Source organism: Lepisma saccharinum, chromosome 7, assembly GCF_977018435.1.
Source record: "Lepisma saccharinum chromosome 7, izLepSacc3.1, whole genome shotgun sequence".
NCBI lineage: Eukaryota > Metazoa > Arthropoda > Insecta > Zygentoma > Lepismatidae > Lepisma > Lepisma saccharinum.
In genome coordinates this window covers 29,540,669-29,556,191 of record NC_139235.1, presented here as the reverse complement: position 1 = coordinate 29,556,191, position 15,523 = coordinate 29,540,669, and the positions used below count along the sequence as shown (strand labels likewise).

At 38.7% G+C, this 15,523-nt stretch overlaps 1 protein-coding gene across 4 annotated transcripts in view; it reads left to right on the top strand.

Annotated features, from left to right (window-relative positions):
• Positions 1–15,523, top strand: part of LOC145989792 (splicing factor U2af 38 kDa subunit-like) — a 49,511-nt gene that overhangs the window by 16,601 nt on the left and 17,387 nt on the right. For 2 of the 4 annotated variants that reach the window (XM_083125128.1, XM_083125131.1), the window contains exons 4-7: positions 2,631–2,713; positions 8,671–8,742; positions 10,741–10,874; positions 11,213–11,263. In XM_083125128.1, the coding sequence (XP_082981254.1) occupies positions 2,631–2,713; positions 8,671–8,742; positions 10,741–10,874; positions 11,213–11,263 (340 nt within the window). The remainder of the gene's footprint in view (positions 1–2,630; positions 2,714–8,670; positions 8,743–10,740; positions 10,875–11,212; positions 11,264–15,523) is intronic. The other 2 variants (XM_083125130.1, XM_083125132.1) reach the window with 1 other exon arrangement.

Here is a 15,523-nt window from a genome sequence, read left to right as displayed (position 1 = left end):
CTTGGTTATTCCAGGTGTGCCGGTTAATAATTCTTAATTGATCCGAAAGAAAACAAATGTATCTGGGGAGAAAGGTAACAAATGCTTTATTCAAAGTATGCGCCATCACTAGCTATACATTGTGCCCATCTGTCCATCAAATTGTGGATGCCCTTCCAAAAAAATCATTCACATTTTGAGGTGATCCAGTCAGCAAGCCATTGGTCGACATCTTCGTAATTGTTGAAGTGTTGCTGGGAAAGTGAGTGAGACATCGGTTAAAACAAGTGGTGGTCCGAAGGGGCTAAGTCTGGTGAGTATGGCAGGTGGGGCAAGAATTCTCAGCCAAGTGCAGAAATGGTGTCTGACGCCTTTCGCTGTGTGTGATGCAGCATTGTCGTGCTGCAAAATCACTTTTCCGTGTCTTGTCGCCCAATCTGTGCACTTTTCGATCAATGCATGGGTCAAATTGATGAGTTGTTGACAGTAGCGAACAGCATTCACTGTTTCACCTGGTTTCAGAAGCTCATGGTACACCACACCCTTCTGATCCCACCAAATACACAGCATTGTCTTCCTTCCGAAGCGATTCGGTTTTGCAGTCGTTGTTGAAGGTTTTCCTGGGTCAACCCCAGGCGGGTCGCCTGATAATGTTCGCATGAGCACGTGAACACTCATATGACATACGTATGTCTTAAATTACGTACATATTAAATGCACCCCCCCACACACACACACATACGTATATTTATTCGAAAAAATACTATGTTTGATGTACGAGTATATACATGGGCGTCCGGAAGGGGGGGCAAGCGGGGGCCACGGCCCCCCCTGGAAAATGAATGTGTTCTTAAAAATTATATATTTCACACATAGTTTCATTTCAATCACAGTAATTTATGTTAATTATTATAAATTTGTTGAAGAAAAATGATAATTTCAGACTGAAATGGTGTTTTTTAAGAGGGCATCACTATTTTGGAGGAAAATATGTGTCCTTTGCCTCCCCTGGAAAAAAATACCTTGCTTGCCCCTCCCTGGAAAAAATCCTGCGGATGTCCATGATTATATACACACAATTTACTCTGACACGACTTCTTTCACGTCTGATAACATATTTAGATAGTTGGTAACACTGACGCCTACAGTGTTCCACTGAGGGTGTTGAACACAATTGCTGTGCGTGTTGCATAGAGCTGACAGCGAAGGGGCTGTTGGCCACTATACCCAGAAGATGTTCACTTCGCTGTGCGAACACTGATGCAAGCGACAATACTTCTTACATTTGGCACCCGAGTGCATCATATGCTGTGTAGGGGGATTCGAATAGTTCTGTGCTACAAGTTGCAAACTGTAGCGACAATTCGCTAAACCTGGCAGATTTTAATGGGGAGAGGAACAATTTCCCCTACGTCCTTCATGTATTACTTCAAATATAGTGATTTTGGTGGGAAATTGTTGAAAATATAAATTGAACTGTTATTCTCACTTTTTCAATTGAATATGAATTTACAAGGGATAGGAGTAAATTTGCATTCAGTACAAAAACATTATTGTGAACACTCGTATGCGAACCGCACGCGACGCCACTGGTCAATCCATGACTTTTTGCATTTTGGGTTCTCGAAGTAGATCCATTTTTCGTCCCCAGTCACTATCCGATGCAAGAAAAACTTTCTTTCATGCCGAGAAAGCAACACTTCACACACCGTTTTTCGCTTTTCCATTTGTCTGTCGTTCAGATGATGTGGGACCCATTTTCCTGCCTTCTGGATCTTTCCCATGGCATGAAGACGATCAGATATGGTTTGGGGACCAACATTTAACTTCTCTGCCAGTTGTTGTTGCGTTTGCATATCGTCTTCGTCCAACAATTCGGCATCTTGGAATTATTTCGGCTGGCCCGGGCGGTCTTTGTCTTTCAAGTCAAAATGACCACTTTGAATCATCGAAACCAACGTGTCTTGCGGTAGGATATTGTCACCGTACGTTTCCACAAGGATACGATAGCTTTCACTCGCATTTTTCTTTTGATTGATCAAGAAAAGCAGGACGTGCCGCACATGCTCCTTATTTGGTTTGAAGGTCAACATGTTTCCCACACAAACCCAATATCACAATCACTCGAATTCGGTTGCACATCCATGGTGTTTTGACAGGTACTGTCCTGGCAACACACTGACATAACAGTTGAGACTGTGCACCAACCCTTGCTTCCAGCGCCATCCAGCGACGAAATTAAGAATTATTAACCTGCACACCTGGTATATATTAATTAAGGTGGCGAATTAACCATTGTTTCTTTATGGAATGTTTATAGTTTTATACTAGATTGGTAGAATATTGGTTGTTGATACTGCAAAACTATCTCATTGATGTATCCTTAAAATAGTTGATTTTCATGCAGACTTCGTGATATTGAAACAAGGATTATGTATTTGCAAGTAAATTGAACTTCATTACAAAATTCACAAATATTTGCTATTTTCTTCTCATTATTGTACATTGTAATTGTATACTCTTGCATTTATTTATTGCTTCTACAAAGTAAACTATAGATTTAGCATGTGTATGAAAAGTAGAAACCACAAATTTCCCAGTGTCAACCTATTCTTCAGATCTCTATTGTTTTGAGTGTTTCTGAATTTTAGTAGTCGCAAATGTCTCCGATGAGGAAATGCAGGAGCACTACGACAACTTCTTCGAAGATGTTTTTGTGGAGTGTGAGGATAAGGTAAGATTAATTTCAGTTTGTTGACATTTTTGTATGTTTTAGTCTTTTTAAAAAAAATTACAAGGGCCGTTCAAGGTTGACCAACACTTCTATTTGTAAGGGAAAGTGGAAAGTCCTTCAAGCACCAAGATAAGTTTTTCACGTGTATTCTCTCTAAGCATGTAGGCATTGCTGCCATCGTTGTGGCAGTTCCCTTGTTCCTTTGGCGTAGAAGGAAGTTGGTTGCTGTTGTTTGTCAGTGCTTCATCTGCCTTCAATGTCTTCCCTCTTAAATGCTCTTCAAGGAACTGAAATTGCCAAGGGATAAGTTCAGACTGTAACAGGGGGGGATGGGGTGTCTACCAGTCAAGAATGTCAAGAAATTATGCTTGTTAAGAATGTTTGCATTTTTTTACAGTATGGTGAATTTACATTGTTATATACATGTACTAGTATTCGTTAAATTTAATATTTGAAAATCTAAAATTGCATTGAGTTGTGAAACTAATGTGGCCATTCCCCATACAGAATGCAGCCTGATGCATTAATAACAATTAACGCAAGTCTAAATCTCGTGTTAAAATAAATCTTCAGTTTTCATCTTAACCGACCCTATAGGAGGGGTTTTTCATTTAATAAAAAATCTATTTTCTTAATTTCAAACTATAACTAGGGGGGGGGGGCATAAAATGTTAAGAAAAAGGCAAGAATTTTAGGTTTGTTATTTTGGTAAACACCCTGTGTAAGTGCATGAAGCAAACTCTCCCACTGATAGTTGTCGCTGTCAAATTGACCCATGTGGTGCTCGGAATTGTCATGGTGACATCTCCTGTCTGTTCTTGCAAATTTCATTTTGTTTGGCACCCTTTCTTCAAAAAATCCACATAAATAACACGCTGCATGACCCAGTTGGATGACAGTGTCCATGCAATTCATTTGTTTTTCAACTATTGTGCTTTGCTAAACTGTTGACATCATTCATACACTCTTGTCCATGTCGTAATTTCTTCCCCATACTGTGCTTGCAATCTTCTCAAAATGTCAGCTGGCTTAACCTCCTTCACAAGGAATTTGATGATACTGCTGTCCCACAGATACAGACATACTACTTCAGGGTGGCTACTCACCGGGAATTATGCGTGAATTTTGTCCCCGTAGACGTCAAAAATTGCAAATTATATTAATACAGACAAGTTCATATATTTACAAATGCCCCGAGTCCAGTTTTTCACAGTTTAGCTTTTGTTTTTATCGAGGAAGGAAAAGAAGAGAAATCTGCGTGGAAATTAAAACAGAATTCTCTCAATCCGTTTACTTTGTTAGTGACCTTTGCAGAACAATCTATCTGACAGGCAGAAGATTATTGCAAGTTGATTAGGTAAATTTGAGTTTGAAATTTTCCGAGTATGTGAAATTGCAAATGTAAACTGCAATCCTTAAATTGAAAATATTTTTATATATATATGTATATATACTGTTTAATTGAATTGAATTAGAATTTTTGGATTCATTGTGATCACACAAACCCTTTATATTGTTAATGTATTCGTGTGTGTGGGTGGTGATACGTAAGGTTGAAATAGAGAAAACATCTGCTTGTAGCCTTGAATTTTTTAAAGGTTCACCTTGAAAACCGGGAATTATACTTGAATTTTATGAAGGTCCTAGAGTGGCCACCCTCTACTTGCCGCCATTTCTGCTGACGCTACTGTGCATGCACCAACTACATCGGTGTGAATGCACAATACTCGCGAACAATGAAGGTACATCCTCCAGCTGTTTATCATTCACCAACTATTTAAGGCATTTTTCATTTACTCCCTCAAGTGTCTTGGTTAACGTTGAATGACCTTTATATTTGTACTTATTTCACTTGTGTGTAAGGTCTGAATGTTTGTCTGTTGCCTACTTCAGAAATTTGTGAAATCTTAACTGAAGAAGCCTTCAAAATGTGAAAATATACTGCATCTCAGGAGTCTATAGAGAAACACAGTGGTTGAGAAGGGGAGAAAGCAAGTGGATGGAGCAAAGCAGTACATGCTGGTAGCTGCGGTCATGTTTCCCCCTCCATGCAATCCCTCAGTTCATTGCTCGAACCCTCTCATGTCACTACTTGGCCACAGGACTTGTTTTTCCTTCCCTTGCTCCACAAACTCCTGGGACAGAGTATACATGTTGGAGAACTGCAAAACATGAATTATTGTTACTTGTTCATTTGTTTTAAGAATGTATAAAATAATATAAGGCTGAGCTGTTTTATTGAAAGTGGCATTGGCTTAGCCCTAGTATATAATATTAATACATACATATAAATTTTATTTCGGGGAATGTTTTTTCATTTTCAGGATGGAGTATAAAATTACAAATTTCAATGTTTTTCAGTAAATGGCAATTTTTCTTGTTACTGTTCATGTCCTTGCCTGGTCATTCATGACACATTAAGATGATGTAATCTAGCATGTCTTGGGGGAAAATATTTTGGTATGCAATAATGTTTGTGTAAGTTGGTTTTAAATTATTAGGCTATTGTATTTTCAGTAGTTACAAACAAAACTTACACAGAGGTTGTTTCCGATCTATGGTGATGATTTCAAACTGCTCCTACCTTAAGAGAAATCATGTCACCACCATCGAGAGTGCTCTATTTGGTGGCCCTGCATCTTGGCAATTGCCCGACAGTGAAGTTTCCACTGTAGGAGACTGACGCAAAGTGTAGTCATGTCCAGCCTCAACCACTCCTCCTGACCAGCTTTCCATAGCCCTTCATTGGTGCGGGGTCTTCTCTGAGACAAGGCTCGTTTCAGTAGGCCGAAGGTGCAAAAGACCATCGGTGAGGCATCAGGTGACTTCACTGGAATGTCTGTGAAAGGAATGACACGAATTCCAGTTTCTTCTGCCATTTGTTGGAGGAAGAGGCAGGTTGAGCGAGATGTGTGACTTGACGCCTTGTCTTCATGAACCCACACACGATTCTGATCCCTCCCGTAGAGATGGGGAATGTCATGGCGATAAACTGGTGTCAGGACGTTAGCCTGATAATAATCGGAATTAACCTTCGTATTTTTGGCAACAATACATTGTATGGTCAGCTAGCCATTGTACAAGTATTCAGCAATGAAACCTGTGCCAAAACTTTCCTTACATTCAGTGAACCATCTTTGAAAGTCCCTCGAACCTGTCGATCGATAAAAAATTGCACGTGGCTTGTGACAGTCATCAAGATAAACATATGCCTCGTCCAATGTAACAAGGAACTTCCATTTTTCACCTGACAGGTGCTGCTTATAAAGCTGTCGACAGTTGGTGCGACGTTCCTGGATGTGTTTTGGCAAGAGCTTATGAACACGTCCCTTGCATCCCTTTTCCAAACCCAAATCGTGGTCAATGATGGTGTGCACTCTTCAGTGATGTTTGTAGCCGGTTTGCGATACTTCTCTGTGTGGCTGGATTCTCCCTGGTGACCAGCACCCTGACATCCCGAATTGTAGCTGGTGTGCGGCTAGTGGCAGGCTGGGAGTTGGCCTGTTTCTGCCCCACAGGAATCATCCCACGCCTCATCTTACATGCCCCTTCCAACACCTGTGATATGTCATTTCTGGACAGAGTGAATCCGTGCTCCTTGCACAGTTTTATAATGGCACTATAACTGTAGTTTACGTCGGAAAGTGCAGTTATGTAACCCTCCCAATATGCACTGATTTTCGGCGGCATTCTTCCCGATACGCAATGACCACACCTGTCACGCACAGTGAACGGTCTAACGTGCCCACACGACTGGCAGCTTCGTTCTCTTCATGCTTGGTGGTGCTGCAAAAGGTGTGCAATTTCGTCACCATAGATCGGAAACAACCTCTGTACCTGTGCCGCGGGTAAGACACAAGACTAATATTTTAATTTGGAACATGAACCCGCAAGTAACAATGACTATAGGGCAAAAGATATAACTCTACTGGCTTCCTGCCAATAGAGGAGACGACAACTGGGGAACTAGTCAGTAAAAGCTAATTAACCACGTCAGCGCACCAGCCACTGTCATTGCCAAAGCGTGCCACACCTTCGTTGAAAGAATTAATGGCCTCTACATGTAATGGCTTTCTCCCCTCACTGCCACTGTGTGGCTCAAGATAGAATACTTACGCGACATTGAAGGTTTGTGTGTAAAGTGGAACACTAGCAAAACAACCTGCGCAGACCCGCGACTGCTGTGCACCTTACCCCCGCAAGTAGGGGAGGGACCATGCTTCTTTATGGCCGGAGGTGGAGGAAGAAGGGAAAGCTGCGCGGGGACTTTTCGTCCCAAGGTTTTTATCCTTGTGGTCGATCTATAGCTGTGTTTGTTGTGTTGTAGTGCTGCTTTGAGTTTTTCTGCATGAATGAGCTTTACATTTACATGCAAGGAAGATGGTGTTGTATGTTCAAGATCACATAGAAAAAGCACCATGAAAATAATTCTTGCAATGTGCAAAACACTACTACGGTGTAGGAGACAATATGAGTAGATCGGCAACAACATTCATATGACTTCACAGGAAGTGCAGTGGCGTATTCTTCATGCTACCACCAGCAAAGGAACCTGGGCAGACCCATGAGGGGAGAGGGAGAGTGGAGCATGCTTCCTTATGGCCTGAGCTGAACTGGTCGAGGGGAAGGTGCACGGAGGATTTTAGCGGAAGGTTCTTTTGTCTGTCTGGGGTCGCTCAATAGAGGTAAAAAAAAAAAAAGGTAAAGTGCTCCCCTGTGCATAGCACCACGCGATGAAGGCATATAAGGGATGTGGGGGTAACGCCCCACACTTTCTTGATCCGGTCGTGAGTGGGAGTGATGTGATCAGCATCACGCCCCTGACCGCTTTTGCCCCCCAGGGTTTCCCCCAGGTACCCTCTATAGAGGCAAATATTTTTGTAAATAAAAAAGCAAAATTTCGGTACAAAAACGGAGTGAATTTCGAGTTCAAAAGCAGTAAATAAAAGAAAACTTGGGTGTTATATCTGTGAAAAATCGAATCAAAAGTGGTAATTAAAATGACATTTTGGTTTTAAAATTTTTGAATATAATCCTAAATTTGATTTAAAAACTATTTATTACAAAATAAACATAACCCTTCTAATAGCACATTTATGTAGTTACCAGCGTATTAAGGTTATTCCTGTACGTATAAAGATGTTGATTTTTGCTTTTCAAATATTTACAGCAGAATTGTTTTTGTGATTTGCATAACTCGCAGGATAATTCAAACTTCATAAAGTGTCGTGTCGGTAAATAAACTCCAAATTTCATGTTTAAGAGTCTATTTCGAATTTGGCAGTTCATTTTGTGACAAAACAAGGTAGGAAAATGCACTTCACACCTTCTAGAAACATGAAAAATTTACATTACAATGTGTTACTTCACATTTCATGTTTTCATCAAAAACTAAATTTGCATGCCTCTAACTATTACACAACAGCAAAAGGAATTCCAGTTTTTCAAAGTTCTCTACAAAACTCCTAAGGAGATATAATTTATAAGAATATCCGTGTAGTTTTTCAGAATGAAGAGAGATTGTCAAGGATGTAATTAATTGTAGAGTCAACTTGGATGTCAAGTGAAACCATATAAGGTGGGTCTTACTTATATGCATTATATGCACAACATAGGAGAAAGGGGGGAGATCAAATAATGCTTTGATTCCGCTAGTGGAAGTAAATTCAGATTGTGCCATTCACAACAGCAACAAACTGTTATTTAATGTAAAATGATTGAAATTAAATTGGACTTGAATTTCTATATAGTTTTCAGTTGAAATTTGATAATGTTCGTGCCATGCAGCACTGCTGCGAAGATTTCTGTATCAATTACTGTTAATAAGGTCACTTGTTTTGCATCTTCATTATGCACCATACTAGCCCCTCCTCCCCACCTTTAATCACTGTTTTTTTTATATTTTTGTTTTTTTTCCCCTGTGAAATGTCTGTAAAATTTACATTTTCTCTTTGTAGTACGGTGAGATAGAGGAGATGAACGTGTGTGACAACCTGGGAGACCATCTTGTCGGGAATGTTTACATCAAGGTAAGTATAGAAGATGCTTGTGTTTTAACGTCAGCTAGAGGAATAAGCATACACCCTGTGAATGGTATCAGAAAACAAACAAAGCAAAGATACATACAAATTACTTTTATTGGCCTTCAATATTATCGCCATTGATTCCATGGTCACAAAGCTTCTGGAAACTGCGACTCGTTCTTGGATTGCCTCCACATCCACAAAACGTTTCCTTTAAAAGCGTTTGAACCAGTCGTAAACACATTTTTGGTCACGGCCTCCATCCCATGCACTTGCACCAGCATTTCATGCATTTCTGTCACATTTTTCCCCAATTTGTAGCAGAACTTGATGTTCACTTGTTAACTCCATTGCACTGTGACACTACCTCTCACACCGACTACGTTCGACTGCCACGTGTACTGGCACTTCTCGACATGGATGTCCGTGCGCAGGCACCTGGCTAAGGTTGCTGTTGATTAATCAGATCATTCACCGAACTTTTTAGGATGTGTATATTTTTCATTTTTTGGTTCAATAACACATTTCTGAGTAAACATGAAGTATTGCCAGTAAAACCAATAGTTTTTGCTATTCTTTATTGTAATTTCATTGAATCTTACTAATGTTTATCCATTGAACATTAGATTAATTATAGTAGGACTTAGCTGGTACTATATGAACCTGATACTCTTCCCAGTCCTAGTACTGATTTGTCGTTTTACTACTTCAGTTTACCAGAATTCTGTTTTGAAAAATTGCTTTATATGTAATTGAGACATTTAAATACTGTAATTTAATTATCAAATTCTCTTTTGCCTGGCAAATTAAATAACATTATGTATTTTGCATAATATGGCCTGTACCATGGCCATACTGTCTTCATGTGCAAGCTTTGGTCTTTGACTGTGGGATGCCTGAAGGTTCGAGTTTCCCGGGACAAGCATAACAACCTTTCTCCTGAGGAAACTGGGAGCTACGAACGAGTAGCGTAACCTGGTCATAGTAAAATAATAATAATAGTAATAAAAAAATGTAGAAAAAGTAAATTTTATGATTTTTGTGCTTGCCAGGATTAGAAACCAAAAGAAAAATTCACATTTTCCTGGAAAATCTTCTCTATTGTAGATATTTAATGTAAAAATATTTTTATATTTTAAATTTGTTTAGTTACTTTCGCCAATGTTGAATAAACTTTGATAATTTAAATGTTGTCTCACACTGCTTACTAGTATCATAATTTTAGATTCTCACTTTGGCATGTCATAAGGATGCAATCCTACGTTAATTTGACCTCCCTGATGGTGCATTGACAACGTCATTACCTTATAATCAAGGGCTACCAGGTTCGATACCCAGTTGAGCTACCCCTTTTAACCCCAGTCTCTATTAGCCCATCTGTGCATGAAGTTAACTTATAAAAAAGAAACAAACCATATGAACAAATCCAGCGTTACATGTGTGACATTCACACAAGGTTCTGAACAAGCAATTGGATTAAAATATTCATAATGAACTGATTTCATAGAATTATGAACTGCTTTGTGGTGTCTGCTAACAAATTGAAAAATACTTGTATTTAGCCTGTGTAGTCATATTCATGTGTGATGCTTTAAAAATGTAGCAAAGTTTGACTTCATTTGTCTCTGAGGTATACAGGCTACAAAAGCTAATAAATTTTGTTGGTGAAATATGCAACTGATATATACGGATTCACAAAAATGTATACCTTAATATGGTTAAACAATAATTTCCAGATTGAGTCATTTTGTTATTCCACTTTTCGTGGAATGCCCTATTTTGATCAATTGATAATTAGTATGTGAAAGCCTTATAAAATACCCAGAACATGTGTTTCACACCCTCAGCCCTGTCATCTATCATGTTGAGTTTTTGACTCATCTTGCTATTAAGTGTTCCAGATTCAGTTATGCTTTTGTATAATTGTATGATTATGTAAGAAGTGAATTTGAATTATTCTTGAATTTTAAGAAATCATTTCATTAATTTTATGTTTATGCATAGTTTCGCCGTGAGGAGGATGCAGAGAAAGCAGTTGCTGATCTTAACAACCGTTGGTTCGGAGGACGACCAATCTATGCTGAGCTAAGTCCAGTTACAGACTTTCGTGAAGCATGCTGCAGACAATATGAAATGGGGTAAGATATATATGACACAATTAGATACCATTGACAATAGTTGCCAGGATTTGCTCTTGTATGTGAAGGATATTTGCTTCATAACAGTGCGATGGCTTTTCCTACAGGAACTGGCCACTGTAACAATTAAGAAAAAATTAAGGTATTGAATAGAAGTTTGGCTTTCATGAATGTTAACGATTCTCACCATTTCTGTGAAAAGAAGAAAAAGAAGCAGGTTTAGATTTCATTTAACCTAGGGACTAAGTCGTTTAGTTAATTGGTGGTCAGTTCATTGAGTCAAATCATTATCTTGTGCTCTTGATGTGAATTTTGCAGAATAAACAATGTTTTTACAGTGTTCTTGCAGAAATGGAGAGGGGTTCAGGGAAGCCAACTTCAAGACCAAGGTAATTTACAATAGATTTATTATAAACGCGTGAGTTTATGCACACGAGAAAGGCCTCATTTTTTTTTCTGGGAGTGACAATGCAAGTTCAGGTTCATTGTGGTTTTTCTCAAAATATTTTTAGCTTTCTCTAAAAATGTCAAAAGCCTGTTTCGTTAAGAAATGTACTCATAATGGACCTCTTTGAAAATGCAGTGTTACTTCAGCTGAGTCTTTCTTGAGTAGCCTGTACTTCTACACATACATTGGAACCTCTTTTAATGGCCACCATCCGAAAGTTGGGTGGTTTCTAAGAAAACTTCAAATCTTGTCACAATTGCCATTGGAGTGGCAGGGCCTGCTTTTCATGAGGTGACCCATGCCAGCACATTGAGCCTTGTCGCAACTGTTTTTTTTTGCCAGTCTTGACTAAGCACACATGCGTTGGGCCGGGTAGTTTTCCAACAACACTTACACTGGCAGGAAGTTTTGCACACACACCAACAAAATCAGGGATTTTTAACCAGAACCTTGGAGGGGGCGCACAAAGTGATGGACAAAGCCTGAAAGCACAGATGGCTCCTGCCCTGCGTTGCCAACCTCCTGATTAGAGAAAGTGCTGTTTAATCTGTGAAATTATAGTAAATGCTGATAAATTGTGCTAGGATCTTGAAAATAATCACAATGAATTATTACCATTATTGATAATTAATAACAGTAATTTATTATTATAATTATTTTTCAGATTGTAATTTTAACATATGCATTTACTTTTTGAGACGAGTTCAACATTGATCTAGAGATAGTTTGAGATGATTCATCTACTACAAAGCAAAATATTAGTTTCTATTTGTGCCCACAACTTCCTACCAATTTCTTGTGAAGTAAACTGGGGAGAATAAAGAAAAGATGAGGAGAGGGTGCGGTTGGGAAAGCATGTCCCTGAACTGGAAATAAGATCTGAATATAATTTTATTTTATTTTATTTTTAATTACTCAAGATATTGTTCTTTGAAATGAATTTCTTCTTCCCAGAAAAACAAATTATATTAAATTTACCATTATGCAAACACACTGTGCTAGGTGCCAACGAAACTCAAATTGTGTTAGGTTTAGCATCATTATTCTAGGGTTGGAATCACTGCCCTGCTTCAAAACAACTTCGAACTAACTTTTATGGCTTGGTCTGTCCTCTTTTTTCATTTCCTGGGGTGCAGGGGTGATGTCGTACTGTCAACTTGTCGAGGGGAGATGTGGCTGCAAACCGACCCTTCGGTGACCCTTCTAGGAAATTTGTAGTGTAGGACTATATGTGCAACTGTCCCATTGACTTCCATTGGTTTTTGGTTTTTTGGTGCGGACGATATCGAGGGAATTAGGCTCCCGATGTTATCGGTGTACGTGCAAACGTGCTAAGGGTAAGAGCTGATATCACTTTGAACCAATGCCCATACCCAGTAATTTATCCACACACACACACAACCTTAATTTTTTTCCAGAAAGGCCCAAAGGCTCTAAATATACTCGTACACACCCTAAATATGAACTTTACCCCTTGGTGGAAAATTCTGGATAACTCTGCCCATATCTTTCTTGTAGATTCTCACTGGTACTGATAGAGATGCCTGAAAATTGTCCTGTGTGAATGATCTAAGATCAGAAATGTACCAACCTTGTCCATGCATAAAGCAGCCCTGGGAGGTAAAGCTGGCCAGAGCATCGGGTTATCGGTAAAATTACCGCTTATTTTACCGATCTGATATATCGATAAATATCTGATAATTTAGTGCAAAATTCTGCCATTTTGTTGTAATTTTTATAGATAAAAAATGAAATGTCTAAATATGTAACTTCTTTTGCACTGTAGTCACCTCGAAACATGAAGCTTTCAGGTTCTTATAGGACCATATCTAATTTTATAGTGGATCGGTAGAATATCGCTATTGGTAAATTTTATATTGGTACTTTATTGGTATCAGCCCATCCCTACCAAAAATATTGATTGCACCACAATTATATGCATTAATTTACTGTGTGTTTAGCTTTAAAATATTCAAGAATTACATCAGAATATGTAATCACAAAAGCAGTTTTCATGCAGCAATGCTGCAAGAATAAAGTAAAACTTTGAATTTTTTATAATTTTCATAATTAGACTCCACGAAAACATTGTTTGTCGAACTTGCAAAATACCAAAAAATTATCAGCAGCCGGTATCGTTAAATAAATTCCAATAGGTACTTTTAGCCCTAGTAGACTCGACCCCAGCCTGTGGCGAGTGCAGCAGTAGCTTCCCTATTGTCCTCTTTGGCCTCCCTGATGGCGCAGTGGTAGCATCGTGGCCTTGTAATCAAGGGGTACCGGGTTCAATACCTGGTGGAGGCACTTAGTGGTTTGGATCAATCTTTAAACGGTAGGTTCAGTCCTGATTAGCCTTTCTGGGCTATTTATACCTATTGTCCTCTTGACGCTGAGTCAGCAGAAATGGAACAGTGTGGTCCATTAGTTCCTTGTAGAATGTGTAAATGACCTGCTGTGGAAAATACAAAGAACGTTGTGTTAGTGAAGATGACAGTCAGTCTGCCTATTTTCCAACAGTAAGTAAAAAAAAAAATCTGTAAACTTATATCACAAATTTAAATTTCATGCTTCCTCAGAAAAACTGTGATGAATATGAGTGAGGTAGGATTTTTTTTCTTGGATAATGATATATTTACCCCCCATTGGAAGAGGCTGTAACATATGCCTTGTATAACTTGCAATAAAATTTGGAATAGTTTCAGGAAAACAATTCTTCACCTGTTGTCCATAGACCCTAGGTGTCTGTGAAGGTTGAAAAGAAATATTACAACTTTTTATATTTGTCACAAAGGTTTAGGGCAATTATAGTCTGTACATTATTAAATTAATGGAAATGTTATATATGCAGGGTGAACCCAGGTCAGAATTTCTTCGGGAGTAATTGAGGTCTGAAAGATATTTTATTTTTTGTAACCAATTTGGTTACCGTGGTTAATAACAAAGTGAAGTCATATTTTTAATTACCTTAAAACAAGAATAGACAAATTACATATTATGTCTCACAAAAAGAAATGTACAAGTCAAAGATAAAATTTCAGGACCTTGACAAGAAACAGAGAGAACATCATCTTAATCTCCCCTTGTCCTTTGAAAACCTCTGCATTTTTGTGTCAGCACTTGAAATTATATCAACATGAATGTCCATAATAGCCAGTCCAGTGAACTGCTCTTTTCCCATACAGGATCTTAACAAAATATTGACATTTCAGAGAGTGGAAAGATCCTTTCATCTGGCAACACCCACAGGTTGTGTAGCCAACAGTCTTCCAATGCTTTCAGAGCTGTCCTGGGCAGGGAGATATTCATTTTCAGCAACCACGTCTCTTACCACAGTTTACTCACACCCACTAGATTCTCACTGTCAGTCTTGTATCCAACGAAGCACCATCGACATTCAGAAAGTCTCTCCACTTTCCTTAAGAATCCATCATCACCACCTTGAACTACTATAGTGGGGATTAGCAAGTTCAAGCTGTCTGCAGAATATGCTCTTGAGTGTCAGTCAGAATATGATCAATAGGCAGAATGAAGATTGATTTCCGATAATAGGGGTTGCATAATGGAAATCCGCACTGAGTCTGCTCCTGCCCAATTATGTATGAAAAATCATTTTATTCCCTCCTTTATCTTAAACATGGGCATAGAAACCATTCAGTAAATGTAAAATCAGAACTTGATTAGAACACAATTTACAAGACTTGTAAGTTAAATATAGCACCACCATTCTCATTAACCCCTTAAATTGGTAATTTGCACATGCCAAATTTCTTCCGTAGAGGGTAAGTTAATAAATTGCAAGTACTTGTCACTCTCGAAAAGTCTCTCTTCTATGTTTATGAAAGTAGGTGCCTTCTTTTGCTGCTTTGAGCCATTATGGTAAAATACAAGATAAACATAGCTGGCAGAGTGCCAGTGTCGAAGCAGTGTCTCCATCTTGTGGTGGAAATGCAAACTATCTGAATTGTGAAAGAAGCTGGTTTGTAGCTTGTCATTTGCAGGAGATATGAGCCAGAAAATGCCGAGAATGGATATATCCATCGAACTCGCTGCACGTAGCATGGGGACATGGTTAATATATTTCTCATACCCATCACACAGGTTAACGAAATGTTCATTATTATTTATTTGAAGCCATATTTATAGTGTGGTGCACAGAAAATTCCTAAGTACAGCATTTTTACCCACACTCGTAATCAAATGG